A 23,133-nucleotide genomic window follows, 5' to 3' on the forward strand; every position below is an offset into this window, starting at 1 on the left:
AGCCAGCCGTGCCTGTATTATTATTTTTTTTCTCTCGTATCCTCTAAAATGGAGAGATTGCAGAGGAAGGGATTGCAAGAGAATACGCGCGCACGTATCAAAAGGAATGCATTACTGTCAGGGAATTCCGGGAGTTGAGGTCCACCCGTCTTCACGTTGCCGAGGTTGAGAAACACTCCCCAAGACAGTCTTGATTATTGTGGGGTCATCCATGGTTATGCAATCAGAATAGAGCTGGAAGGGACCTCGGAGGTCATCTAGTCAAACCCCATGCTCAAGCAGGAGATCCTCTACCGTTTCAGACAAGTGACCGTCCAATCTCTTCTTAAAAGCCTCCAGTGTTGAAAGCACCCACAACTTCTGGTGGCAAGCTGTTCCGCTGGTGAATTGTCCTCGCTTTGAGGAAATTTCTCCTCAGTTCCAGGTTGCTTCTCTCCTTGATGTGTTTCCATCCGTTGCTTCTTCTCCTGCCTTCTGTTGTTTTGGAAAATAGGTGGACCTCCTCACTCACAGCCTCTTCCCTCCTGAGGATGTACCCTATACGTTGTGGGGTAAGAAATCCCCAAAATCATAGAGGGGTGATTTGAGAGGAAGCAAGAACTCCTCAAGTTATTTTTGGGGGATACCCGTTGGCTGATCGGAGTCTTCGAGATGATAAGGAGCAAAACCTCAAGGAGAAATAATTGCGCGGAAGGAGAAACTTGGGAGTCTCTAGGCTAACTCGTTGCGGTCAACTCTCTGTGGGATAAATCAACGTTTCATTCGGTTACTTTTATCGATCAAGAACCAGGGGTGACATGATAACCGTATTCCTATATTTGAGGGGCTGCCCCAAAGAAGAGGGAGTCAAGCTATTCTCCAAAGCACCTGAGGGCAGGACAAGAAGCAACGGGTGGAAACTGATCAAAGAGAGAAGCAACTTAGAACTAAGGAGAAATTTCCTGACAGGGAGAACAATTAATCAGTGGAACTGCTTGCCACCAGAAGTTGTGGGAGCTCCATCACTGGAGGTTTTCAAGACGAGACAGGAAATGATAAGAGGGCAGGGGTCTCCAATCCTGGCAACTTTGAAGATTTATGGACTTCAGCTCCCAGAATTCCTCAGCCAGCCATGCCTGTAATTTTTTTTTTTTTTGGCCTCCGACCTCCTAGAGTGGAGCGTTTGCAGAGGAAGGGATTAGAAGAGAGTAAGCAGCCTGCGACAGGTGTACGCATCGAAAGGAATGGATTCAAAAGGAACGCTCGTCCCCAGATGTTGTGGGTGCTCCCCACAACTTCCCCGGAGATTTAAAAAAAAAAAAAGAAAAGATTGGACAGCCACTTGCATGGGCGCACTGGGAAGCTGAGCTTCCGGTTTCCGGCCTGCGCATGTGCGCCAATCATCTGCTCTTTCATGTGTGCACGAAGACCAGGTGGCTGGAACCCAGCGGAGTAACAGGCGACGGCTGGCGTGCCCAGAGAGATGGCTCTGCGTGCCATTCGCCATCACTGGTATAGAGCAGGGGGTGAAATGCTACCGGTTCGCACCGGTTCAGGGGAACCGGTAACGGTGGTGGCGCGAGGCTCTCTGCCCACCCGCCCGGATGCCGTTACTTCCTGGTTTTAACCAGAAAGTAACCTGTTTTTTACACTCTGCGCATGCACAGAGGGTTCAAGCGCGCGCATGTAGGGAAGGTAAGTAGATTTCACCCAGATGTTGGGTTCAGCAGGTTCTGACCAGTTCTGGAGAACCGGTAGTGGAAATGTTGAGTAGTTCGGAGAACCGGTAGTAAAAATTCCCATCTATTCTCTGCCTCCCGAGTCCCAGCTGATCAGGAGGAAATGAGGATTTTGCAGTAACCTTCTGCTGGAGTGGGGTGGGAATGGAGATTTTACAGTATCCTTCCCTTGGAAGGCCCACCAAGCCGCGCCCACAGAACCGGTAGCAAAAATTTTTGAAACCCACCACTGATTTCACCCCTGGTATAGGGTCAAGAGTTACCGTAATTTCGATGAACTCAAATCGATCCATCAGAACCGAGCTGGAAGGGACCTTAGAGGTCTTCTAGTCGGTCCCTTCCAGCTCGGTTCTGATGGATCGATTTGAGTTCATCGAAATTACGGTACCTCTTGTATTTCTGGATTGACTTTTCTTCCTCTTACGGCCGCAATTCCATTGAAATTGACGTAGCTTTTGCATTTTGCCGAATCGTCCTGCGGGAACCTGTCCCGGGACGAATTGGTCGTGGCGAGCTTCCGCGCACCTGCACCCCCTCTCCCTTCCCAGGTGGAAACGGAAACGTTGCAGCGGATGTTTGACAAATTCACCAACAAGATCCTGAACTTCAAGAAGGAGAATTGCCAGGAGTTGGTTCCCATCGTTGAATACAGTGGCATTGTGTCTCTCTGCAAACTCTTCTCGTCCTTGGCCGAGGAAGGGGTAAGCGCTGAGCGAGGGGGACACCCTTCCCTTCCCATGTGGGTCCTTCTGATACAGGTAATCTTTAACTTACAACAGTTTGTTTAGTCATCATCTTCTTTTAATGACTCCATAATCTCTCACGGGGTGGAGTCTGGGCAGCTGAATGGAGCTGAGTGTTTTACTGGCCGGATGCCTTTCCCTGTTGCCAGTGCGGAGTTTTGTTCAGCAGATATATTCTCATTGTGCGAGAGTGCGAGAGAGAGAGAAAAATATCTGCCTCTATCTAGGATCGAATTCCCGGCCTCCTGATTTGTGAGGCGAGAGCTCCACCTCTAGGCCACCGCACCACTGTCCAACAGTTCGCTTAGTGACTGTTAGAAATTGCGACGGCTCTGAAACGAGTGACTTAGGATCGTTTTTCACACAAGAGCGGCAGCATCTCCCTGGCCACATGATCAAAACTCAGAGGCTTGGCAACGGACTTGTATTTATGATGGTCGCGGCGTCCTGGGGTCACATCATCCCCTTTTTGGGACCTTCTGACAAGCAAAAGTCCGCGGGGAAGCCAAATTCACTTAACGACCTTGGGACTAACTTAACAACCGCAGTGATTCACTTAACAATGGTGGCAAGGAAGGGAGGAGGGAGGAAGAGAGGGAAGGAAGAAGGAAGGAACAAAGGAAGGAGGGAAGGAAAGAGGGGGAGAAGGAGGGAGGAAGGAAAGGAAGGAGGGTGGGAGGGAGGGAGGGAGGAAGGAAGAAAAGGAAGGAAGGAAGGAAGGAAGGAAGGAAGGAAGGAAGGAAGGAAAGGGGGAGAAGGAGGAGGGAAGGAGGAAAGGAATGAGGATGGGAGGGAGGGAGGAAGGAAGGAAAGAGGGCAGAGAGGGAGGGAAGAAGGAAGGAACAAAGGAAGGAAGGAAGGAAAGAGGGGGAGAGGGAGGGAGGAAGGAAAGGAATGAGGGTGGGTGGGGGGGAGGAAGGAACAAAGGAAGGAAGGAAGGAAAGGGGGAGAAGGAGGAGGGAGGGAGGAAAGGAATGATGGAGGGAGGAAAGGAATGAGGGTGGGTGGGGAGGGAGGGGAGGAACAAAGGAAGGAAGAAAGGAAAGAGGGGAAGAGGGAGGTTGGAAGGAAAGGAATGAGGGTGGGAGGGAGGGAGGAACGAAGGAAGGAAGGAAAGGGGAGAAGGAGGAGGGAAGGGGGAAGGAATGAGGGAGGGAGGGAGGGAGGAACGAAGGAAGGGAAGGAACAAAGGAAAGGGAGGAAGGGAGGGAGGAAGGAACAAAGGAAGGAAGGAACAAAGGACGGAAGCCTGAGTCAATCTTGACCCTGATAAGTTTCGAACTGTTAAGTGAAACCAAGGTCCTCCATTGACTTTGCTGGTTGGGAGGTCACAAAAGGCGATCTCACCTGACTCCGGGACACTACGACCGTCATAAATACGAGTCCGTTGCCGAGCGTCCGGGTTTTGATCCCATGATTGTGGGATTGCTAACGGTCGTAAGTGTGAAAAACGGTCATAATAGTCCTAAATTACTTTTCTCGGTGCCGTTGTAATTTCCAACCGTCGCTAAATGAACTGTTGTAAGAGGGGTGCGGCGGCCTAGAGGCAGAGCTCTCGCCTCACAATCAGGAAGCTGTGAGTTCGATCCTAGGTAGAGGCAGATATTTCCCCCTCTCTGGGCACAATGAGAATTTATCTGCTGAATATAACTCCGCACTGGCAACAAGAAAGGCATCCGGCCAGTAAAACACTCAGCTCCGTTCAGTTGCTGAGAGAAGATGAACTAAATGAACGGTTGTAAGTGAAGGACTACTTGTGCTTCAACAGACCTTCCAAGCTGTCGGTCTGGTCCATCTCTCTCTGCCCCACATCTCCGTCTAGGGAGATGCTGGTGGTGGCCCTTAAGTGAGGATCTCCCCGTTCCTTCCAGCTGAATCTCACCGACACCGAGAACTACTCCACCTTGGTGGAGATGTATTACGTCTTCAGCATGATCTGGTCGCTGTGCGCAGCCGTCGACGAGGAAGGCCGGAAGAAGATCGACAACTTCCTGCGGGAAATCGAGGGATCCTTCCCTAACAAGGTCGTTCAGATTGGCTTGGCTTTCCGGGATCTTCCGGGATCGGTCGGAAAAGCAAACGTTGTGAGAAGATCCACCTCACCTACTCCTTGCTTGCTCCTCCGCAGGACACCGTCTACGAGTATTACGTGGACCCCAAGAGGAAGCAGTGGGTTGCCTTCGAGGACAACCTTCCCAAGATGTGGAGATACCCTCCCAAGTGAGTAACCCTTCGGACAGTCAGTGGGGAAGCCAGATTCATTTAACGACCGTGTGACTCTCTTAACAACTGTGTCAGGAAAGGTCATAAAACGGGGCACAAAACTCAGCAAACGTCTCACTCTGGGTTTAAACATGGCATAGCAATTATCTGGCTCAGCAACGGAAATGTTGGGCTCCATTGTGGTCGTAAATCGAGGACCCCTCATAGAGGAGACGGTGAAGACATGGTCTCCATGGCTGAGCTAACCTCTTCATGCCCAGCTTGGTTTCTCAATTCTCTGATTTCCGGCCTCCGCACAACCACACCCAACATCACAATTGCTGTCTTCCCCTGCCGTCCTCACGGCTGCCAGCCGAGCATCTGTGATTTAAGCCTGTGCTCGCATCCATTTACACACACACACACACACACACACACCTCGTCCCTAATCCAATCAGCGGCCTGGAATTACCGGAGGGTGCGGTCCCCCAGCGGCCACGGGCAGGTGCCTGCCCACGCACAACGCCGGGCGAGGTGTTCTGTCCCCGTCTCACACACGCACACAAACAGTCAGCCAGGGGTTAAATAAAGCTTGCAGACAATAAATTCCTTCGATAACAGGATTGGCAGCAACCCAGTAGCTGCTTGCCAAGAACTTTACTCACAGAGGGAGGTGTTCCTCCTCCGTCAGATAAACCAAAGCAAATACACAAAGTCAAAAAATTGTCAAGTCCAGTCCGTATTAAATCCAAGGCAGGCAGATAACGTAGTTTCAGAGATACAATGCGACTCGTTAGTTGTTTAGTTTTGTCCGTCACAGAGCTGAATGGCCACCACACCCCCTTTTATCCCCTGTGGGGTGTGGTCCAGTGACTCAGCTTAATCTCTGGCACGCCTCCTTTTCTGCTGTGTGCGCTTGTCTCTCCGACGCTGGCATGGATCCAGCCAAGACTTATCTCCTTCACTGTCCGACTGTGAGGAGATACCTGGCTTCTGCCAATCTCTTCTCCCTCGGGAGACACCTGAGGCATTGCCAGAGAGGAGGGTCCTGGAGAGGGAGGCCTGGCCAACTCCTCTCCTTCATGTTCGGAGCTTTCTCCTCCGATAAGTCGGCCTCGGGGGTCGGAGTCACAACACGAGGGACGGACAGCATCGAAAATTGTGGCTGCCTTCCAAGCTTTCAGCTTCCAGCCGGGATGACAACCGCGGGAATTGTGTCTCGTGTCGGCTGTCTTCATGCCTCTCGACAAGGGTTTTTGGCTTAGCCGCGAGAGCTACCACACACTCTGGGGACTCAGCTTGGGGCGGGCGCATCTGCCCAGGGGGTGGGCGATAGCCGAGCACGAGTCCTGAGCCGAGACCTCCGCTCCTCTCCCCAGCATCCCCTTCTACAAGATCATCGTGCCGACGGTGGACACTATGCGGTACAACTATCTCGTCAACGCCTTGATTGCCAACCAACAGCGGTGTTGCTGACCGGCATGGTGGGCACGGGGAAGACCTCCATCGCCCAAGGGGTGCTTCAGTCCCTGGACAGCGTCAAGTGGGCCGTCTTGGTCATCAACATGTCCGCCAGGTAACGACTCACCTGCGCCCAAACAAGGACAAAGAGGGAAGCCTTCACAGAAAGAATGGAACCGAATAACAAGAGTTGGAAGGGAGCTGATAGGTCATCTAATCCATCCCGCTGGGTGAGCAGGAAACCTCCAGTGATGAAAGCATCCACAACTTCTGGTGGCAGGCTGTTCCACTGGTGAATTATTCTCCCTGTCGGGAAGTTTCTCCTTCAATTCAAGGTTGCTTCTCTCCTTGATTCGTTTCCATCCGTCGCTTCTTCTCCTGTCTTCAGATGCTTTGGAGAATAGCTTGAGCCCCTCCTCTTCTTTGGGGCAGCCCCTCAAATATTGGAACTCTGCTACGGTGTCTCCCCTGGTCCTTCTTGTCAGAATAACAGAATCACAAGAGTTCGGAGGGACCTCAGAGGTCATCTATCCCAACCCCTGCTCGAGAAGGAGATCCTATACCGTTTCAGACAAATGCCTGTCCGATCTCTTCATAAATGGCAACTCACTTAACGAACCCCTTGAGGAAATTTGGGGCTCTTGTTTTGGCGGTAAATGGTGGCCCAGGGGTTAGAGTGCAGGCTACTTCTGCTGACTGTCGGCTGCCTGCAGTTCAGCAGTTCGATCTTGACCAGGCTCAAGGTTGACTTGGCCTTCCATCCTTCCGAGGTCGGTCAAGCGAAGACCCAGATTGTTGGGGGCAAGAGGCTGACTCTGTAAACCGCTTAGAGAGGGCTGTAAAGGAAGGAAGGAAGGAAAAGGGAGGGAAGGAGGAAGGGAAGGAAGAGAAAAAGGCAAGAAAGGAAGGAAGGAAGGAAGGAAGGGGAGGGAAGGAAAGAATGAAGAGAAAAAGAGAAGAAGGAAGGAAGGAAGGAAGGAAAAGGGAGGGGAGGAGGAAGGGAAGGAAGAGAAAAAGGCAAGAAGGGAGGAAGGAAGGAAGGAAGGAAGGAAGGGGAGGGAAGGAAAGAATGAAGAGAAGAAGGAAGGAAGGAAGGAAAAGGGAGGGAAGGAAAGAATGAAGAGAAAAAGAGAAGAAGGAAGGAAGGAAGGAAGGAAAAGGGAGGGGAGGAGGAAGGGAAGGAAGAGAAAAAGGCAAGAAGGGAGGAAGGAAGGAAGGAAGGGTTAGGGAAGGAGGGAGGGAAGGAAAGAAGGAAGAGAAAAAGAGAAGAAGGAAGGAAGGAAGGAAGCTGTGGTGACACAGTGGTTAGAATGCACTATTGCACGCTGACTCTGCCCAATGTCAGGAGTTCAATCCTGACCAGCTCAAGGTTGACTCAGCCTTCCGTCCTTCCTTCTGAAGTCGGTAAAACGAGGACCCAGATTGTTGGGGGGCAAGAGGCTGACTCTGTAAACTGCTTAGAGAGCGCTGTAAAGGAAGGAAGGGGGAGGGAAGGAGGGAGGGAGGGAGGGAAGGAAGAGAAAAAGACAAGGAGGAAGAAGGGAAGGAAGGAAAAGGGAGGGAAGGAGGAAGGGAAGGAAGAGAAAAAGGCAAGGAAGAAGGGAAGGAAGGAAAAAGGAGGGAAGGAGGAAGGAAGGGAAGGAAGAGGAAGAGGCAAGAAGGAAGAAGGGAAGGAAGGAAAAGGGAGGGAAGGAGGAAAGGGAAGGAAGAGAAAAAGGCAAGAAGGGAAGAAGGGGAGGAAGGAAGGAAAAATGAGAAAGAACGAAGGACGCCGTGGTGGTGCAGTGGTTAGAATGCACTATTGCATGGTGACTCTGCCCACTGCCAGGAGTTCGATCCTGACCGGCTCAAGGTTGACTCAGCCTTCCGTCTGAAGTGGGTAAAACGAGGACCCAGATTGTTGGGGGGGGGGGGGCAAGAGCCTGACTCTGCAAATCACTTAGAGAGGGCTGTAAAAGCCCTGTGAAGCGGGATATAAGCCTTAAGGGCTACTGCTATTGTTGTAACCCATGTTCCCCGGCTAACGGGCCTTTGGTCCTTTGGGTCTCCCCCTTCTGTAAGGACGTCCCTTGCCTTTCCCGTAGACCACCTCCAACAACGTCCAAAGCATCATCGAGAGCCGCGTGGAGAAACGCACCAAGGGCGTCTACGTGCCCATGGGAGGGAAAAGCATGATCACCTTCATGGATGACCTCAACATGCCGGCCAAAGACACGTTCGGTTCGCAGCCTCCTCTGGAGCTACTACGGCTTTGGCTGGACTACGGCTTCTGGTACGACCGGACCAAGCAGACCATCAAACACATCAAGGTCAGAACCGGGTCGGGGCCCTCACCCACCTGCCGTGCCCCCCTACTAGACTCCCCCTCCCTCCGATGCCCGCCTTCCTTCCCGCCCGCCCGCCCGCCAGGGCCGATTGTTTCTACAAGGCGCCTCTCCGGCGCATTAAATGCGGTCACGCACCGAACTCGGCATTGTCTCTTTAGACCCCCGGGTTGTTTGAAAACTCGGCAGCTGGCGATGAAAGACATTTGTGCCCGGAATAATTGTCTTAAAGAGGCCGTCGTGTCTCTGGATTTCAGTCAGGGGTGGAGAAGAGGAGGGAGGCCGGCGTGGCACAGGACTCCCCGAGGGAAGGGCAGGGTGGCACGCGCCGTGCCGGTGATGATTAAAGTTCCCCTTTTTGTATGCCGCCAGCTTCGTCGTCCGCCGGCTTCGGCACGGACCCTTCGCAGCCAGAGGGTGGGCTGCGGGGAAGGTGGTTGGGTGGGTCCTTTCTCCCCCCCCCTTTTTTTTGATCCACGAGGACGTTTGTCTCCCCCCCACGTCTTCCCCCAGGACATGTTCCTGATGGCGGCCATGGGACCTCCCGGAGGAGGGCGTACGGTGATCTCCAGCCGTCTGCAGAGCCGGTTCAACCTCATCAACATGACCTTCCCCACCGTAAGGGCTGATTGGCAGCCGAGCCGAGGAAGGGGCCGCGGGTCAGGGCTCAACCTGGCGAGCGAAGGAGAGAGACCCCCCCTCTCCCCAACCTTTCCTGATCCTCTCCGCCACCAATTCCTGCAGAGGTGGCCCAGCCAGTTCTAACGTCAGCCCGCCGTCTCTTCGGTGGAGGGCAGGACGGGGACGATGGGAAGAGGATGGGGAGAGGTTTGGGTGGGCCCTGCCAGTGAGGCACAACTGGAATGTGGGGGGGGGGGGGTGTCTGGGGCCCAATGCAGGAAGTTCACTGTGGTATCTCTACCTGCTTCTGAACCTCCTTGAAGCTCCATGCGAGGTGGGCTCCCATCTTCACGTCCCTTGCATCTAGCAGGACCTTCCTGTTGAGGTGGAAGGAGATCAGCTTTGGGGTGTTGGCCCTGTTGTGGAATATAAATTGGGATTTCTCAAGTTTGGTCATTTTAAGAGGTGTGGACTTCAACTCCCAGAATTCCCCAGCCAGCCACGTAGGATAACCTTCTTAATAGATGGAGGGTATGCAGTAAGCGTAATATATCTTGACTTCAGAAAAGTGGGGAAAAAAGAGCTGGCTGGGGAATTCTGGGAGTTGAAGTCCACAAGTCTTAAATCAGGGGTCTCCGACCATGGCCACTTTAAGACAGGTGGACTTCAACTCCCAGAATTCCCCAGCCAGCCACGTAGGGTAACTTTCTTAATAGAAGGTGGGTATGCAGTGAGCGTAATATATCTTGATATTCAGCAAAGTGAAACAACGAACCGGCTGGGGAATTCTGGGAGTTGAAATCCACACCTCTGCAAGTGGCCAAGATTGAAAAAAAAAAAAAAGGTTTAACGGCAATCGGAAGAAAACTCTGATCGTTGTATTCAACCCTGAGCTGTATGTATGCCTCACATGCTGGCTGGGGGGATTCTGGGAGTTGAAGTCCACACGCCTTAAACCAATCGAAGGTTGAGATCCATTCGTTCTTATTCAACATTTGTTCCAAGTTTTCAATGGGCTCCTTTGAATGTTGGCTTTGACTCACATTTTAGGCCGGGGGAGTTGCAAGGGGGCGGGTGCTCTTTCCCTCAAGTGCTGGAACCCCCCCCCCCCAAAATAAAATCACGGGGTCTCTGGGATTAACCTCCGAGGGTTGCCTTTGCATCAGAACCAATCTATGCCCTGCAACCTTTGAAGCAGGGATGGGATTCAGCCGGTTCGGAATGGGTGAATTGGATGTTAATTTTACATCTGGTTCGACGAACCGGTTGTTGCAAAGTCTGGCTGGCCCCTCCCACCCCGCCCCTCCCCAGAAGTCTCCATGCGGCCCGTTTTGGATGCCAGGTCCATGCAGGCTCTGGGAGGGCGAAAAACGGGCCTAACGGAAGTCCGGAAATGGGCCCATTTCTGGCCTCTGGAGGCCCTCCGGAGCCGAGGAGAGGCCGTTTTCACCATCCCGGAGGCTCAAAGAAAGCCTCCAGAGCCTGGGGAGGGCAAAAACACCCCCCCCACACCATACAGGAAGCCAACTAGGCCACGCCCCCATGGCCACGCCCACCCAACTAGGCAGAGAACCAGTTGCTAAAATTTTTCAATCCCACCCCTGCCTTGAAGGCCATCTAGCATGTAGAGAACTCCCAGAAATACATCTCCTGGAGCTGGAGGCTTAACTCAGATCCACGTGAGACGGGGAGGGTGTTGTCCTGCTGTTCCCCGCCCCCCCCCCCCGCCTTCCTGATTTTCTTCCCCCTCTGGATAGGATTCCCAAATCCGTCGCATCTTCGGCACCATGATCAATCAGAAGTTGCAGAACTTCGAGGAGGCCGTCAAACCGATCGGGAACGTCATCACCGAGGCCACGGTGGAGCTCTACAACAGCGTGGTCCAACGGTTCCTGCCCACGCCGGCCAAAATCCACTACCTCTTCAACCTCCGGGACATTTCCAAGGTAGAAAGAAGGGTCCCCCAGTAGGAGTGGTACGGTGGCCTAGAGGTAGCGCTCTCGCCTCACAATCAGGAGGCCGTGAGTTCGATCCTAGGTAGAGGCAGATATTTCTCTCTCTGGGCACAATGAGAATATATATATATATCTGCTGAACAGAACTCCTCATCGGTGATAAGAAAGGCATCTGGCCAGTAAAACACTCAGCTCCATTCAGTTGCCCAAGACTCCACTCCGCAAGGGATTACGGGATTGTTAAAAGATGATGATGATATAAGCCTAAATGCTGAGTGGTACGGTGGCCTAGAGGTGGCGCTCTCGCCTCACAATCAGAGGCTGTGAGTTCGATCCCAGGTAGAGGCAGATATTTCTCTCTCTGGGCACAATGAGAATATATATATATCTGCTGAACAGAACTCCTCATTGGTGACAAGAAGGGCATCCGGCCAGTAAAACACTCTGCTAGCTCCATTCAGTTGCCCAGACTCCACCCTGCATGAGGTTGTGGGGTTGTTAAACAACAGCAAAAAAAAAAAGAAGGGTCCCCAGTGCCCCTTCCTCTTCTCCAGGTAACGGGAGGGTGGGGGTTGTCCTGGAGGTCCGAATTGTGCCGCTGTCGAAGTTCCTTTTTCCGGAATCACATCGCTCTTGGCAGAGGGAGGGGGCCTTCACTGAAGTGATGGCAGCCGACTCCGCGCGGAGGGGCGGCGGGCTCCCCTCGCGGGTCGTCAGCCGGTTGTGCCTCAGGCAAGGAAGCGAATCCTGTTTAGCTTTTCAAAGCTTGGAATTAGGAACGATTTCTCTGCATCCTCCCAAGGTCTTCCGAACATCCCCCTCCTCAAATCCCGGGGAATTCCTCCCCCTCCCCGCTTCTCTCCTATCGCCGGGATGGGTGCCAACATCCCCACCTTTCGTGACCGTCCTGACTGGGGGCGTCGAGCGGCAAACCAGGCCTGTTATCGCGAGCCAGGCCGTTTCCAAGGGTTTTGTGGTTTTTTTTCCTGCGCCACCTCCACGGATGCCCAGAGGCTGTGAGCATTAGGATTCCAAGCAGGGCAGAGATGCAGAGCGCACATCAAATGGGCACTGCGGCTTTGGAGACATCAAATGCCGCCGAATGTTTATCCCAGGTTTTCAGCCCCGAAGCTCTTCTCCCGCACATCAAATGCAGCCCCGGATGCCCGTGAGCCGGGCTGTGGTGCCAGCCTGCCTCCCTTTCAGCTGGTTAAAGGGGGGCAGAGCACGGCCAGAAATTGGGGGGGGGGGTCCTCGCTCCCCAAAGTGTAAGAGTTGCGGCATTCCTCCTCTCCGTCCATGGCTTCTCCGAACAACAACAACATTATTATTCCGTTGTTATTGCATTTTCCCGCTGCTTAAAATTGGACGTAGGTATCCCAATGCCAGGCCGGTCCTTATTTAGATCTTCGGCTTTGTTAAAAACAAAAAAAAATGGAGTTTTTTTTTTTTTAAATCAGTCAAATGACAGCTTGAATCGTAAGGAGTTGATGTGATGGAAGGCGGATCAGGGAAACAGGCAGATTTGAGTGCAGGGAAAGGAAAGGGATCTGAATGTTTTCGCCGGGTGGCAATTGTACAAGGAAGAGGAATTTAATGGAAAAGTTGATGGCAAGGAAGAGAAGAAAGAAAGAGAGAGGGAGGGAGGGAGGAAAAGAAAGAGAGAGAGAGAGAGAGAGAAAGAAAAGAAAGAAAGAAAGAGGGGAGAGAGAGAGAAAGGAAGAGGGAAAAGAAGGAAGGAGAGAGAAAGAGAAAGAAGGAGGGAGGGAGGGAGGAAAAGAAAGAAAGAAAGGGGAGAGAGAGAAAGGAAGAGGGAAAGTAAGGAGAGAGAAAGAAAGGAAGAGAAAAAGAAGGAAGGAAGAAACGGAAGAGGGAGGGAGGGAGAGAGGAAGGAAGGAAGGAAAAGAGAAAGGGGGAGAGAGAAAGAGAAAGAAAGAAAAGAAAGGGAGGGAGGGAGAAAAAGAAAAAGGGGAGAGAAAGAAAGAAACGAAGGAAGGAGGGAGGAAGGAAAAGAAAGGGGGGAGAGGGGGAAAGAAAGAAGAAAAGGGGGACAGAGAGAGAAAGAAAGGGAAAGGAAGGAAGGAGAGAAAGAAAAAGGAGGAAGAAAGAAAAGAAAGAAAATGGGAGAGAGAAAGAAGGGAAGGAACGAAGGGGAGAGAGAGAGAAGGAAAGAAAGAGGGCGGGAGAGAGGAAGGAAGGAAAAGAAAGAGGGGGAGAGAGTGGAAAAGAAATGGGGGAGAGAGAGAGACAGGGAAGGAAGGAGAGAGAAAAAGAAAGAAAGAAAAGAAGGGAGGAAGACAGGGAAGGAAAGAAGGAAAGGAAGGAGGTAGAGAGAAAGGAAAAGAAAGAAAAGGCGGGAGAGAGGAAGGAAAAGAAAGGGGAGAGAGAGAGGGAAAGAAAGAAAAAAAGGGCGAGAGAGAAAGAAAGGGAAAGGAAGGAAGGAGAGAAAGAAAGAAAAAGAAGGAAGAAAGAAAATGGGAGAGAGAAAGAAAGGAAGGAACGGGGAGAGAAAGAGAGAGAGAAGGAAAGAGAGAGGGCGGGAGGGAGGAAGGAAGGAAAAGAGAAAGAGGGGGAGAGAGTGGAAAAGAAATGGGGGAGAGAGAGACAGGGAAAGGAAGGAGGGAGAGAGAAAAAGGAAGAAAGAAAAGAAAGGGGAGGAAGACAGGGAAGGGAAGAAGGAAAGGAAGGAGGGAGAGAGAAAAAGAAGGAAAAAGAAAGAGACCGAAAGGAAGGAAGGAAGGAAGGAAGGACGGGAGCAACACGGGGAGACGGTGTTTACTTCACCTGCCTTAAACTGATTAATTCTGGGCAGCTACTAGCCAGTTCCAGGTTCTTAGATAATCCAATTAAATCAGACTATATATATTTTGCTTCAGTGAGCCTCCCGCTCCTTTGTTCCCGCTTAATTGTTAAGAAATGGAAAGAAAGAAGAGAAACGGAACGTCAGGCTGGCCCGGTACAGAGAGGAGAGAATAGTTATCGCTCTGGGTTGAATCGGGGGGTGGGGGGGGGAGGTCTTCGGGGGGGGGGAGTCTCTGCAGACGTTTCAGGACCCAACTAGGGAACAGCATCAGTAGTAGAAGGTGGGGGGAGGGTTTCCGGAAATGGGAAAGGGGAGGGGGAAAAGGGAGGAGGAGGACTGTGGGGTCCTCCGTGCTCTCTGGGTTTGACTGCTTGCTTGCAAACCTTTCATGACCCAACTAGGGAACAGCATCAGCGTTGCTTCCATCTCTGCTAGCACTGATGCTGGTATCTAGTTGGGCCATGAAACGTCTTTAAGAAAAGAGCCAAGCTCAGGGACCACCAAGGACCCCACAGTCTTCCTCCTCCTCCTCCTCCTCCTCCTCCTCCTCCTCCTCCTCCTCCCTCCATTTCACAAACTGAACTCTCTTCTAGCACTGATGAGGTTACTTAGCTGGGTCATGAAACGTTTGCAAGAAAACCATCACAATCAGAGACTACCAGGAACCTCCTCCTCTTCCTCCTCCTCCTCCTCCTCCCCCCCTCTCCTCCTCTTCCTCCTCCTCTTCCTCCTCTTCCTCCTCCTCCTCCCCCCTCTCCTCCTCTTCCTCCTCCTCTTCCTCCTCCTCCTCCTCCTCTTTCTCCTCCTCCTCCCCCCCTCTCCTCCTCTTCCTCCTCCTCCTCCTCCTCCTCCTCCTCCTCTTTCTCCTCCTCCTCCCCCCTCTCCTCCTCTTCCTCCTCCTCCTCCTCCTCCAGCTGGGCCCGCCTGTGTTGCAAAGCATCTTAACGGACCCCTTTATTTCCCACCAAGGGGGCCCCCGGGAAGAAGCAGAGCCAGCAGGGTTGAAGGTTGGAGGGCAGAGAGAACGACCTCTTCCTTCTCCCTGGCGTCTAGCAGCCGCCCCGGGGGGTCTTGTGTTCGAGATTGTGCGGTTGTGTCCCGTCTCTCAATGGTGGTCCTTTGGTTCCCCCCACCCCCCCCTCCCTCTTCCTTCAGGTCTTCCAAGGCATGCTGAGGGCCCACAAGGACTTCCACGATACCAAAGCCAGCCTGACCCGTCTCTGGATCCACGAATGCTTCAGGTGGGGGCTCTCTCGCCCGGCTCCTTTCTCTCTGGAGGGTTCCTGCCAACTCTCTTTATTCTATTCTGTTCTATTCTACTCTATTCTATTCTATTCTCTATTTTATTTTATTTTATTCTATTATTCTATTCTATTCTATTTTCTATTCTATTCTATTCTATTCTATTCTATTCTATTCTATTCTATTCTATTCTATTCCATTCTATTTTTCTTTTCTTTTCTTTTCTTTTCTATTCTATTCTACTCTACTCTACTCTACTCTACTCTACCTCTACTCTACTCTACTCTACTCTACCTACTCTACTCTATTCTACTCTATTCTATTCTATTTTTCTTTTCTTTTCTTTTCTATTCTATTCTATTTTTCTATTCTATTCTATTTTCTATTCTATTCTATTCTTTTCTATTCTACTCTACTCTACTCTACTCTATTTATTTTATTCTGTTCTATTTTCTATTCTATTCTATTTTCTATTCTATTTTCTATTCTATTCTGTTCTATTCTATTCTATTCTATTCTTCTATTCTATTCTATTCTATTTTTCTTTTCTTTTCTATTCTATTCTCTATTTATTTTATTCTATTCTATTTTTCTATTCTATTCTATTCTATTCTATTTATTTTATTTTATTCTATTTTTCTATTCTATTCTATTTTCTATTCTATTCTATTTTTCTTTTCTGTTCTACTCTATTCTATTCTCTATTTATTTTATTCTATTCTATTTTTTCTATTCTATTCTATTTTTTCTATTCTATTCTATTCTATTTTTCTATTCTATTCTACTGTATTCTATTTTTCTTTTCTTTTCTATTCTATTTTTCTATTCTATTCTACTCTATTCTATTCTCTATTTTATTCTATTCTATTCTATTCTATTCTATTCTATTCTATTCTATTCTATTCTATTCTATTCTATTCTCCAGGGGGTTGGACTAGAGGACCTCCAAGGTCCCTTCCAACTGTTATTCTATTCTTCCGTCAAGCCCATCCTCCCCTTCTGGGTGGAAGGTGCCAGCCGTCCCCTGCTGGGCTGGAGATGGCTTTGCAAGAGGCTGCTTGGGTGTGTGTGTGTGTGTGTGTGTGTGTGTGTGTGTGTCATGGCCGTGGCCAGCAAGGGGCGCCAGAATGAAGGGTTTTTTTTCTTCTGGCCTCCTTCTCTGCAGGGTCTTCTCGGACCGCCTGGTGGACAGCCCCGACATGGAGACCTTCGTGGCCCTCCTGGGAGAGAAGCTGGGCACTTTCTTCGACCTGACCTTCCACCACATCTGCCCCAACAAGCGCTCGCCCATTTTTGGTAGGTGCCAACGCCCTCGGGCCCCTCTTTGGCCACCGTCGTTAAGCGAGTCCTAGCAGTTATTAAGGGAATCCCATGGTAGTTAAGCGAATCCGGCTTCCTCCATTGACTTTCCCGGTCATTAGCTGGCCGGTTTTTACCTCCTTTGCCAGGGTCGTTAAGCGAATTATCACCGTCGTTAAGCAGGAGATCCTCGACCATTTAACCGGAATAAAATAGAATAGAATGAGGTGGAAGGGACCTTGGAGGTCTTCTAGTCCAGCCCCCATATTTTCTCTCTTTTTTTTTTCCTTTTTTCCCTCCTCGTTTTCTATTCCTTTTTTATAAATTTCTCTCCGTATTTTATATTTCCATCGACTAATTTAAAAAAAAATAACAAAAAACCACAGAGCAAAATTCACTTAACAACGGTCTCGCTCGGCCAGGGAAATCTGAGGCTCCATCGTGGTCGTAAGCCGACGACCAGCCGCGCTCGGGGACTCAAGAAGTTGGGTCATCCATGGTCAGTTGGCGCCATCGCTGACTATTGGGGGCGAATCATTGGCCCCCACGGAAAGTGCTCGCAACTTGGGCGTCCTCCTGGATTCACAGCTGTCTTTAGAAGAGAATTTGACGGCTGTGACCGGGAGGATTTTTCATCAGGTTCGCCTGATTCGCCAGTTGCATCTCTTTCTGGATCGGGACTCCTTACGCACGGTCACTCATGCCCTCGTCACCTCCTGCCTGGACTATTGCAACGCTTTCTACATGGGGCTCCCCTTGAGGAGCACTCGGAGGCCCCAACTGGCGTAGAGTGCGGCCGCGCGGGTGGTAATGGGAGCGACCTGGCGCTCCCATGTAACACCTCTCCTGCGTGAGCTGCACTGGCTCCCGGTGGTCTTCCGGGTGCGCTTCAAGGTTTTGGTTACCACCTTTAGAGCGCTCCATGGCTTAGGACCCGGGTACCTGCGGGACTGCCTACTTACCACCAATAGCCTCCCACCGGCCGGTACACTCTCATAGAGAGGGGCTCCTCCGGGTGCCGTCGGCCAAACAGTGGCTCCCAGGAGGAGGGCCTTTTCTGTGGGGGCACCTACGATCTGGAACGAGCTCCCCCGGAGATACGGAGGATCCCGGATCTGCGCACCTTCCGTCGCGCGCTTAAGACTTTTTTATTTCATCAAGCTGGCCTGGCCTAAATCTTCTCCCCTTTTTTAAATGTAAATTTTAATTTGTTTTTTAAATGATTGGGGTGTTTTAATTTCTCTGGGCCAAATTGTTTAATTCGATTTTATCCTGTTTTTTTAAATTTTGTATTTATGTATTTTTACTGTTTGGCTGTTCACCGCCCTGAGTCCTTCAGGAGTAGGGCGTTATACAAATCGGATAAGAATAAGGATAAGGATAAGGATAAGGATAAGGATAAAGATAAGGATAAGGATAAGGATAAGGATAAGGATAAGGATAAGGATAAGGATAAGGATAAGGATAAAGATGATAAAGATAAAGATAAAGATAAAGATAAAGATGATAAAGATAAAGATAAAGATACACCCCCTCCCCAGATCTCCCCCCCCAATCCAGCAAGGGTGCCGTTTCCTCCCACAGGTGACTTCATGCGCAACGTGTACGAGGACATGATAGACATGGGCATCCTGAAGGCCGAGATGGAGCGGGCGCTGGGGGACTACAACCGCACCCCAGGCGTGGTACCCATGAGGCTGGTGCTCTTCCGGGACGCCATCGAGCACAGTGAGTGGGGCAGCCAGCGTTTCCCCCCTAGTTGGGGGGGGGGGCCGCGGCGGACAAGAACGTGGATAGAAGAGGATAAGCAGAGTGGGAGGGGACCTCGGAGGTCATCTAGTCCAACCCCCCGCTCAAGCAAGGGACCCTATATCCCGTCACAGATGATTGGCTGTCCGGTCTCTTCTTAAAAAGCCTCCAGTGTTGGAGCACCCACAATTTCTGGTGGCAAGTAGTTCCGCTGGTAAATTGTCCTCACCGTCAGGAAGTTTCTCCTTTGTTCCAGGTTGTTTCTCTCCTTGATTAGTTTCCATCTGTTTTTTTTTTTTGTCCTGCCTTCGGGTGCTTTGGAGAAAAGGTTAATTCTTATAAACCGCTTAGCGAGGGCTGTAACTATGAAGTAGTATATAAATTTAAGTGCTATTGTTTATCTATCTGTCTGTCTGTCTCTCTGTCCGTCCGTCTGTCCGTCCATCCATCCATCCATCCATCCATCCATCCATCATCCATCTGTCTATCATCTTTCTCTTTCTTTCTTTTTCTCTTTCTTTCTTTCTTTCTTTCTTTCTTTCTTTCTTTCTTTCTTTCTTTCTTTCTCTCTCTCTCTCTCCCTTCCTTCCTTCCATTCTTTTTCTTTCTGTCTGTCTGTCTAGCTAGCTAGCTATAGATACCATTCTATCCATCATTTATCTATCCATCCATCCATCATATGTCTGTATCTATCTTTCTTTCTTTCTCTCCCTCACTCCCTCTTTTTCTTTCTTTCTTTCTTTCTCTTTCTTTCTTTCTGTCTGTCTGTCTGTCTAGCTATTTATCTAGCTAGCTAGCTAGCTAGCTATAGATATCATTCTATCCATTTTATCTAACCATCCATCATACGTCTGTATCTTTCTTTCTTTCTTTCTTTCTTTCTTTCTTTCTTTCTTTCCTTCCTTCCTTCCTTCCTTCCTTCCGTCCGTCCGTCCGTCCGTCTGTCTGTCTGTCTGTCAATCTACCGTGTCTGTCTGTCTGTCTGTCTATCTATCTATCTATCTATTTATCTATCTATCTATCTATCTATCTATCTATCTATCTATCTATCTATCTATCTGTTTCTAGCTACCTAGCTATCATTCTATCCATCATTTATTTATCCATCCATCCATCCATCCATCATATGTCTGTCTATCACCTTCCTTTCTTCCTTCCTTCCTTCCTTCCTTCCTTCCTTCCTTCCTTCCTTCCTTTCTTTCTTTCTATCTACTCTATCTATCTATCTATCTATCTATCTATCTATCTATCTATCTATCATCCATCCATCCATCCATCCATTCATCCAGGCATTATCTATCCAACATCTATCTATTATTTGTCTATTTGTCTGTCTGTCTGTCTGTCTGTTCGTCCATCCTTCCATCCATCTCTCTCTCTCTCTCTCTCTCTCTCTCTCTCTCTCTCTCTCTCTCTGTCTATCTATCATCTCTGTCTCTGTTTCTCTCTCTCATCTATTTCATCTATCTCATATAGAATCATAGAATCCTAGGGCTGGAAGGGACCTTGGAGGTCTTCCAGTCTGACCCTCTGCTCAAGCAGAAGACCCCATACCACTTCAGAGAAAATTGTTGTCCAGTCTCTCTCTTCTTAAAAAGCTCCAGTGATGGAGCAACCACAACTTCTGGAGATCATGGCTGGTCTGAGGTCGCTTGTCCCCCTCGGCTTGTCCCCTTTGCCGTGACTCTCTCCCCTCCTCTCTCGTAGTAACCCGCATCGTCCGGGTGATCAGCCAGCCCCGTGGCAACATGCTGCTGGTGGGCATCGGAGGGAGCGGGCGCCAGAGCCTGGCGCGCTTGGCCTCCTCCATCTGCGAGTACTACACGTTCCAGATCGAGGTCTCCCGCCAGTACCGCAAACAAGAATTCCGAGAAGGTGAGCAGGTCGAAGAATGTTCTTCCACGTTCTCCTCACGAGGCCTTACTGATCCTGTGGTCCTCACAAGAGGTGTCCTTTCTCTCCAGACATCAAGAAGCTGTACCGGCAGACCGGGGTCGACCTGAAGCCCACCACCTTCCTCTTTGTGGACACTCAGATAGCGGATGAATGCTTCTTGGAGGACATCAACAACATCCTGAGCTCCGGGGAAGTGCCCAACCTCTACAAATCGGATGAGTTTGAGGAGGTGTGTGACAAGGGGCAAGCATTTCCCCCCCCCCCCCCGGCCGAGCCGTCCTTGTCCTCTTTCGGCTTAGCGGAGGCTCTGAGACGTCGAGTAGACCAGTGATGGCCAACGTTTTCGGCACCGAGGACCCTAACTGGAACGTGCGTTTTTTGGGCCGTTTTTTAGACAGTTTTTTGGGCTGTTTTCCGGCCGTTTTTCAAGCTGTTTTCGGGCTGTTTTTGGGCTGTGTTTGGACCGTTTTCAGGCTGTTTTCAGGCCATTTTTGGGCTGTTTTTGGACCGTTTTTCAGGCTGTTTTATGGCTGTTTCAAGCTATTTCTCAGGCTGTTTTCAGGCCATTTTTCAGGCTGTTTTCAGGCCATTTTTGAGCTGTTTTTGGACCGTTTTTCAGGCTGTTTTCAGGCCATTTTTGGGCTGTTTTTGGACCGTTTTTCAGGCTGTTTTCAGGCTGTTTTCAAGTTATTTCTCGGGCCGTTTTCAGGCCGTTTTCTGGGCCATTTTCCAGGCTGTTTTCAGGCCATTTTTTGGGCTGTGTTTGGACTGTTTTTCAGGCCGTTTTCAGGCTGTTTTCAGGCCATTTTCCGTGCCATTTTCAGGCCATCTTTTGGACCGTTTTTCAGCCTGTTTTAAGGCTGTTTTCAAGTTATTTCTCGGGCCGTTTTCAGGCCGTTTTCTGGGCCATTTTCCAAGCCATTTTCAGGCTGTTTTCAGGCCATTTTTGGGGCTGTGTTTGGACTGTTTTTCAGGCCATTTTCAGGCTGTTTTCAGGCCGTTTTCAGGCCATCTTTTGGGCTGTTTTTGGACCATTTTCCAGGCCATTTTCAGGCTGTTTTCAGGCCATTTTTTGGGCTGTTTTTGGACTGTTTTTCAGGCCATTTCTTGGGCTGTTTTCAGGCCGTTTTTTGGGTTGTTTTCAGGCCGTTTTCAGGCTGTTTTCAGCCTATTTCTCAGGCCGTTTTTAGGCCATTTTCCAGGCTGTTTTCAGGCCATTTTTTGGGCTGTTTTCGGACTGTTTTTCAGGCCATTTTCAGGCCATTTTTGGGCTGTTTTCAGACCATTTCTCTGACCGTTTTCAGGCCATTTTCCGGGCCAATTTCCAGGCTGTTTTCAGACCGTTTCTCCGGCCGTTTTCAGACTGCTTTTGATCATTTTCGGGCTGTTTTCAGGCTGTTTTCTGGCGCTCCGGTGCCCGCAGAGACCAGAAAAACAGCTGGCGATGTCACACGTTCCCACATAGAGGGCTCTTCGTGCCACCTGTGGCACGTGTGCCACCGGTTCGCCATCACGGGAGTAGACCAAAAGACTCTGGAAAGAGTGCAGAGAAGAGCCACAAAGAGGATTGGGGGACTGGAGGAGAAAACAAAACAAAGAACGGCGGCTGGAATTGAATATGTTGAGTTTAATGAAAAGAAGGACTAGGGGGGACATGATAGTGGTCTTCCAATATTTGAGGGGCTGCCCCAAAGAAGACGGGGGGGGGGAGTCAGCCTATTCTCCAAAGCACCAGAAGGCAGGAGAAGAAGCAACGGATGGAAACACATCAAGGAGAGAAGCAACCTAGAAATAAGGGGAAATTTCCTGACAGTGAGAACAGTTAACCAGTGGAACAGCTTGCCACTAGAAGTTGTGGGTGCTCCAATGCTAGAAGGTCTCCTGCTTGAACAGGGGGTTGGACTAGAAGACCTCTAAGTTCCCTTCCAACTCTGTGATTCTCTTAAAATTGGGCAAAAAAAAAAAACAAGCAAGCAAAAATCTCAAGAGCTGGACAGAAGACAGTAAATGGGCAGCTGAGGAGCGCTAGGTGCTGCCAGGTGCGATCTGCTTAGGAAGCGTCCAAAGAAAGGCTCCCGCACGGGTGATGGGAAGACCTTCCTTCCTTCCACAGCTCCAATATGACCCCTGCCTCGAAAAGTATTGCTCATCTCCCAAGACCGACCGGTGTCCGAGATTCAGGGTAACCCCCTCAGCCTGAGGAAGGACGTTCCTGTGTTGTTGAGAAAAACGGTCGATCTAGAATAACAGAGAGTGGGAAGGGACCTTGGAGGTCTTCTAGTCTAACCACCCTATCCCTTTTCAGACAAGTGGCTGTCCAGTCTCTTCTTCAAAACCTCCAGTGATGGAGCAACCCACAACGTCCGGTGGCAGGCTGTTCCACTGGTTAATTGTCCTCACTGTTAGGAAGTTTCTCCTTAGTTCTCTCCTTGAATAGTTTCCATCCGTTGATTCTTCTTCTCCTGCCTTCAGGGGCTTTGGAGAATAGGTGGACCCCCTGTTCTTTGGGGCAGCCCTTCAAATATTGGAAGATGCTATCATGTCCCCCGTACTCCTTCTTTTCATTAAATTCCTGCAACCGTTCTTCGTGTGTTTTGTCCTCCGGTCCCCTAATCCTCTTCGTTGCTCTTCTCTGTACCCTTTCCAAAGTCTCAATGTATTTTTTTTTTATATTGTGGCGACCAAAACTGAATGATTTTTTTTCTCCTCCTCCCCCCCCCACCCCCCCCCCAGATCCAAAGCCACATCATCGACGCAGCCCGGGCCGAGGGGATCCAGGAGAGTCAGGACAGCCTGTTTGCCTACCTGATCGAAAGAGTCCGGAACAATCTTCACGTCGTGCTGTGCCTGAGCCCTGTGGGGGACCCCTTCAGGTGAGGCTTTCTGGGCCTGAGACCAGGAGTGGGATTCAGCCGGTTCGGACTGGTTCGGACCGGTTTGGGTGTACCGGTAGCTCCAACGATTAGCTGGGAACGAACCGGTTCGCTCCGACGATCAGGTGGGCCCGCTCGCCCCTGCGTGCTTTACTTACCTTTATCCTCTCAGCTGATTTGCACGGCAGAGCGGATTGCCCGCATCAGCTGTGTTAGTCCCCAGAAGTAACGCGGGAGTATAGTTTTG

At 50.3% G+C, this 23,133-nt stretch overlaps 1 protein-coding gene across 1 annotated transcript in view; it reads left to right on the plus strand.

The window, feature by feature from the left end:
* DNAH2 (dynein axonemal heavy chain 2) overlaps positions 1 to 23,133 on the plus strand; it is a 115,573-nt gene that overhangs the window by 57,720 nt on the left and 34,720 nt on the right. The window contains 15 exon segments of the mRNA XM_070954337.1: positions 2,267 to 2,419; positions 4,333 to 4,485; positions 4,590 to 4,681; positions 6,043 to 6,125; positions 6,128 to 6,239; position 6,313; positions 8,209 to 8,433; positions 8,962 to 9,066; positions 10,827 to 11,015; positions 14,983 to 15,068; positions 16,235 to 16,365; positions 17,953 to 18,096; positions 19,825 to 19,992; positions 20,082 to 20,242; positions 22,747 to 22,886. Coding sequence (XP_070810438.1) covers positions 2,267 to 2,419; positions 4,333 to 4,485; positions 4,590 to 4,681; positions 6,043 to 6,125; positions 6,128 to 6,239; position 6,313; positions 8,209 to 8,433; positions 8,962 to 9,066; positions 10,827 to 11,015; positions 14,983 to 15,068; positions 16,235 to 16,365; positions 17,953 to 18,096; positions 19,825 to 19,992; positions 20,082 to 20,242; positions 22,747 to 22,886 — 1,943 coding nt within the window.

This window comes from Pituophis catenifer, unplaced genomic scaffold (genome assembly GCF_029215685.1).
Source record: "Pituophis catenifer annectens isolate HBS135680 unplaced genomic scaffold, rPitCat1.0.hap2 SCAF_15, whole genome shotgun sequence".
NCBI lineage: Eukaryota > Metazoa > Chordata > Lepidosauria > Squamata > Colubridae > Pituophis > Pituophis catenifer.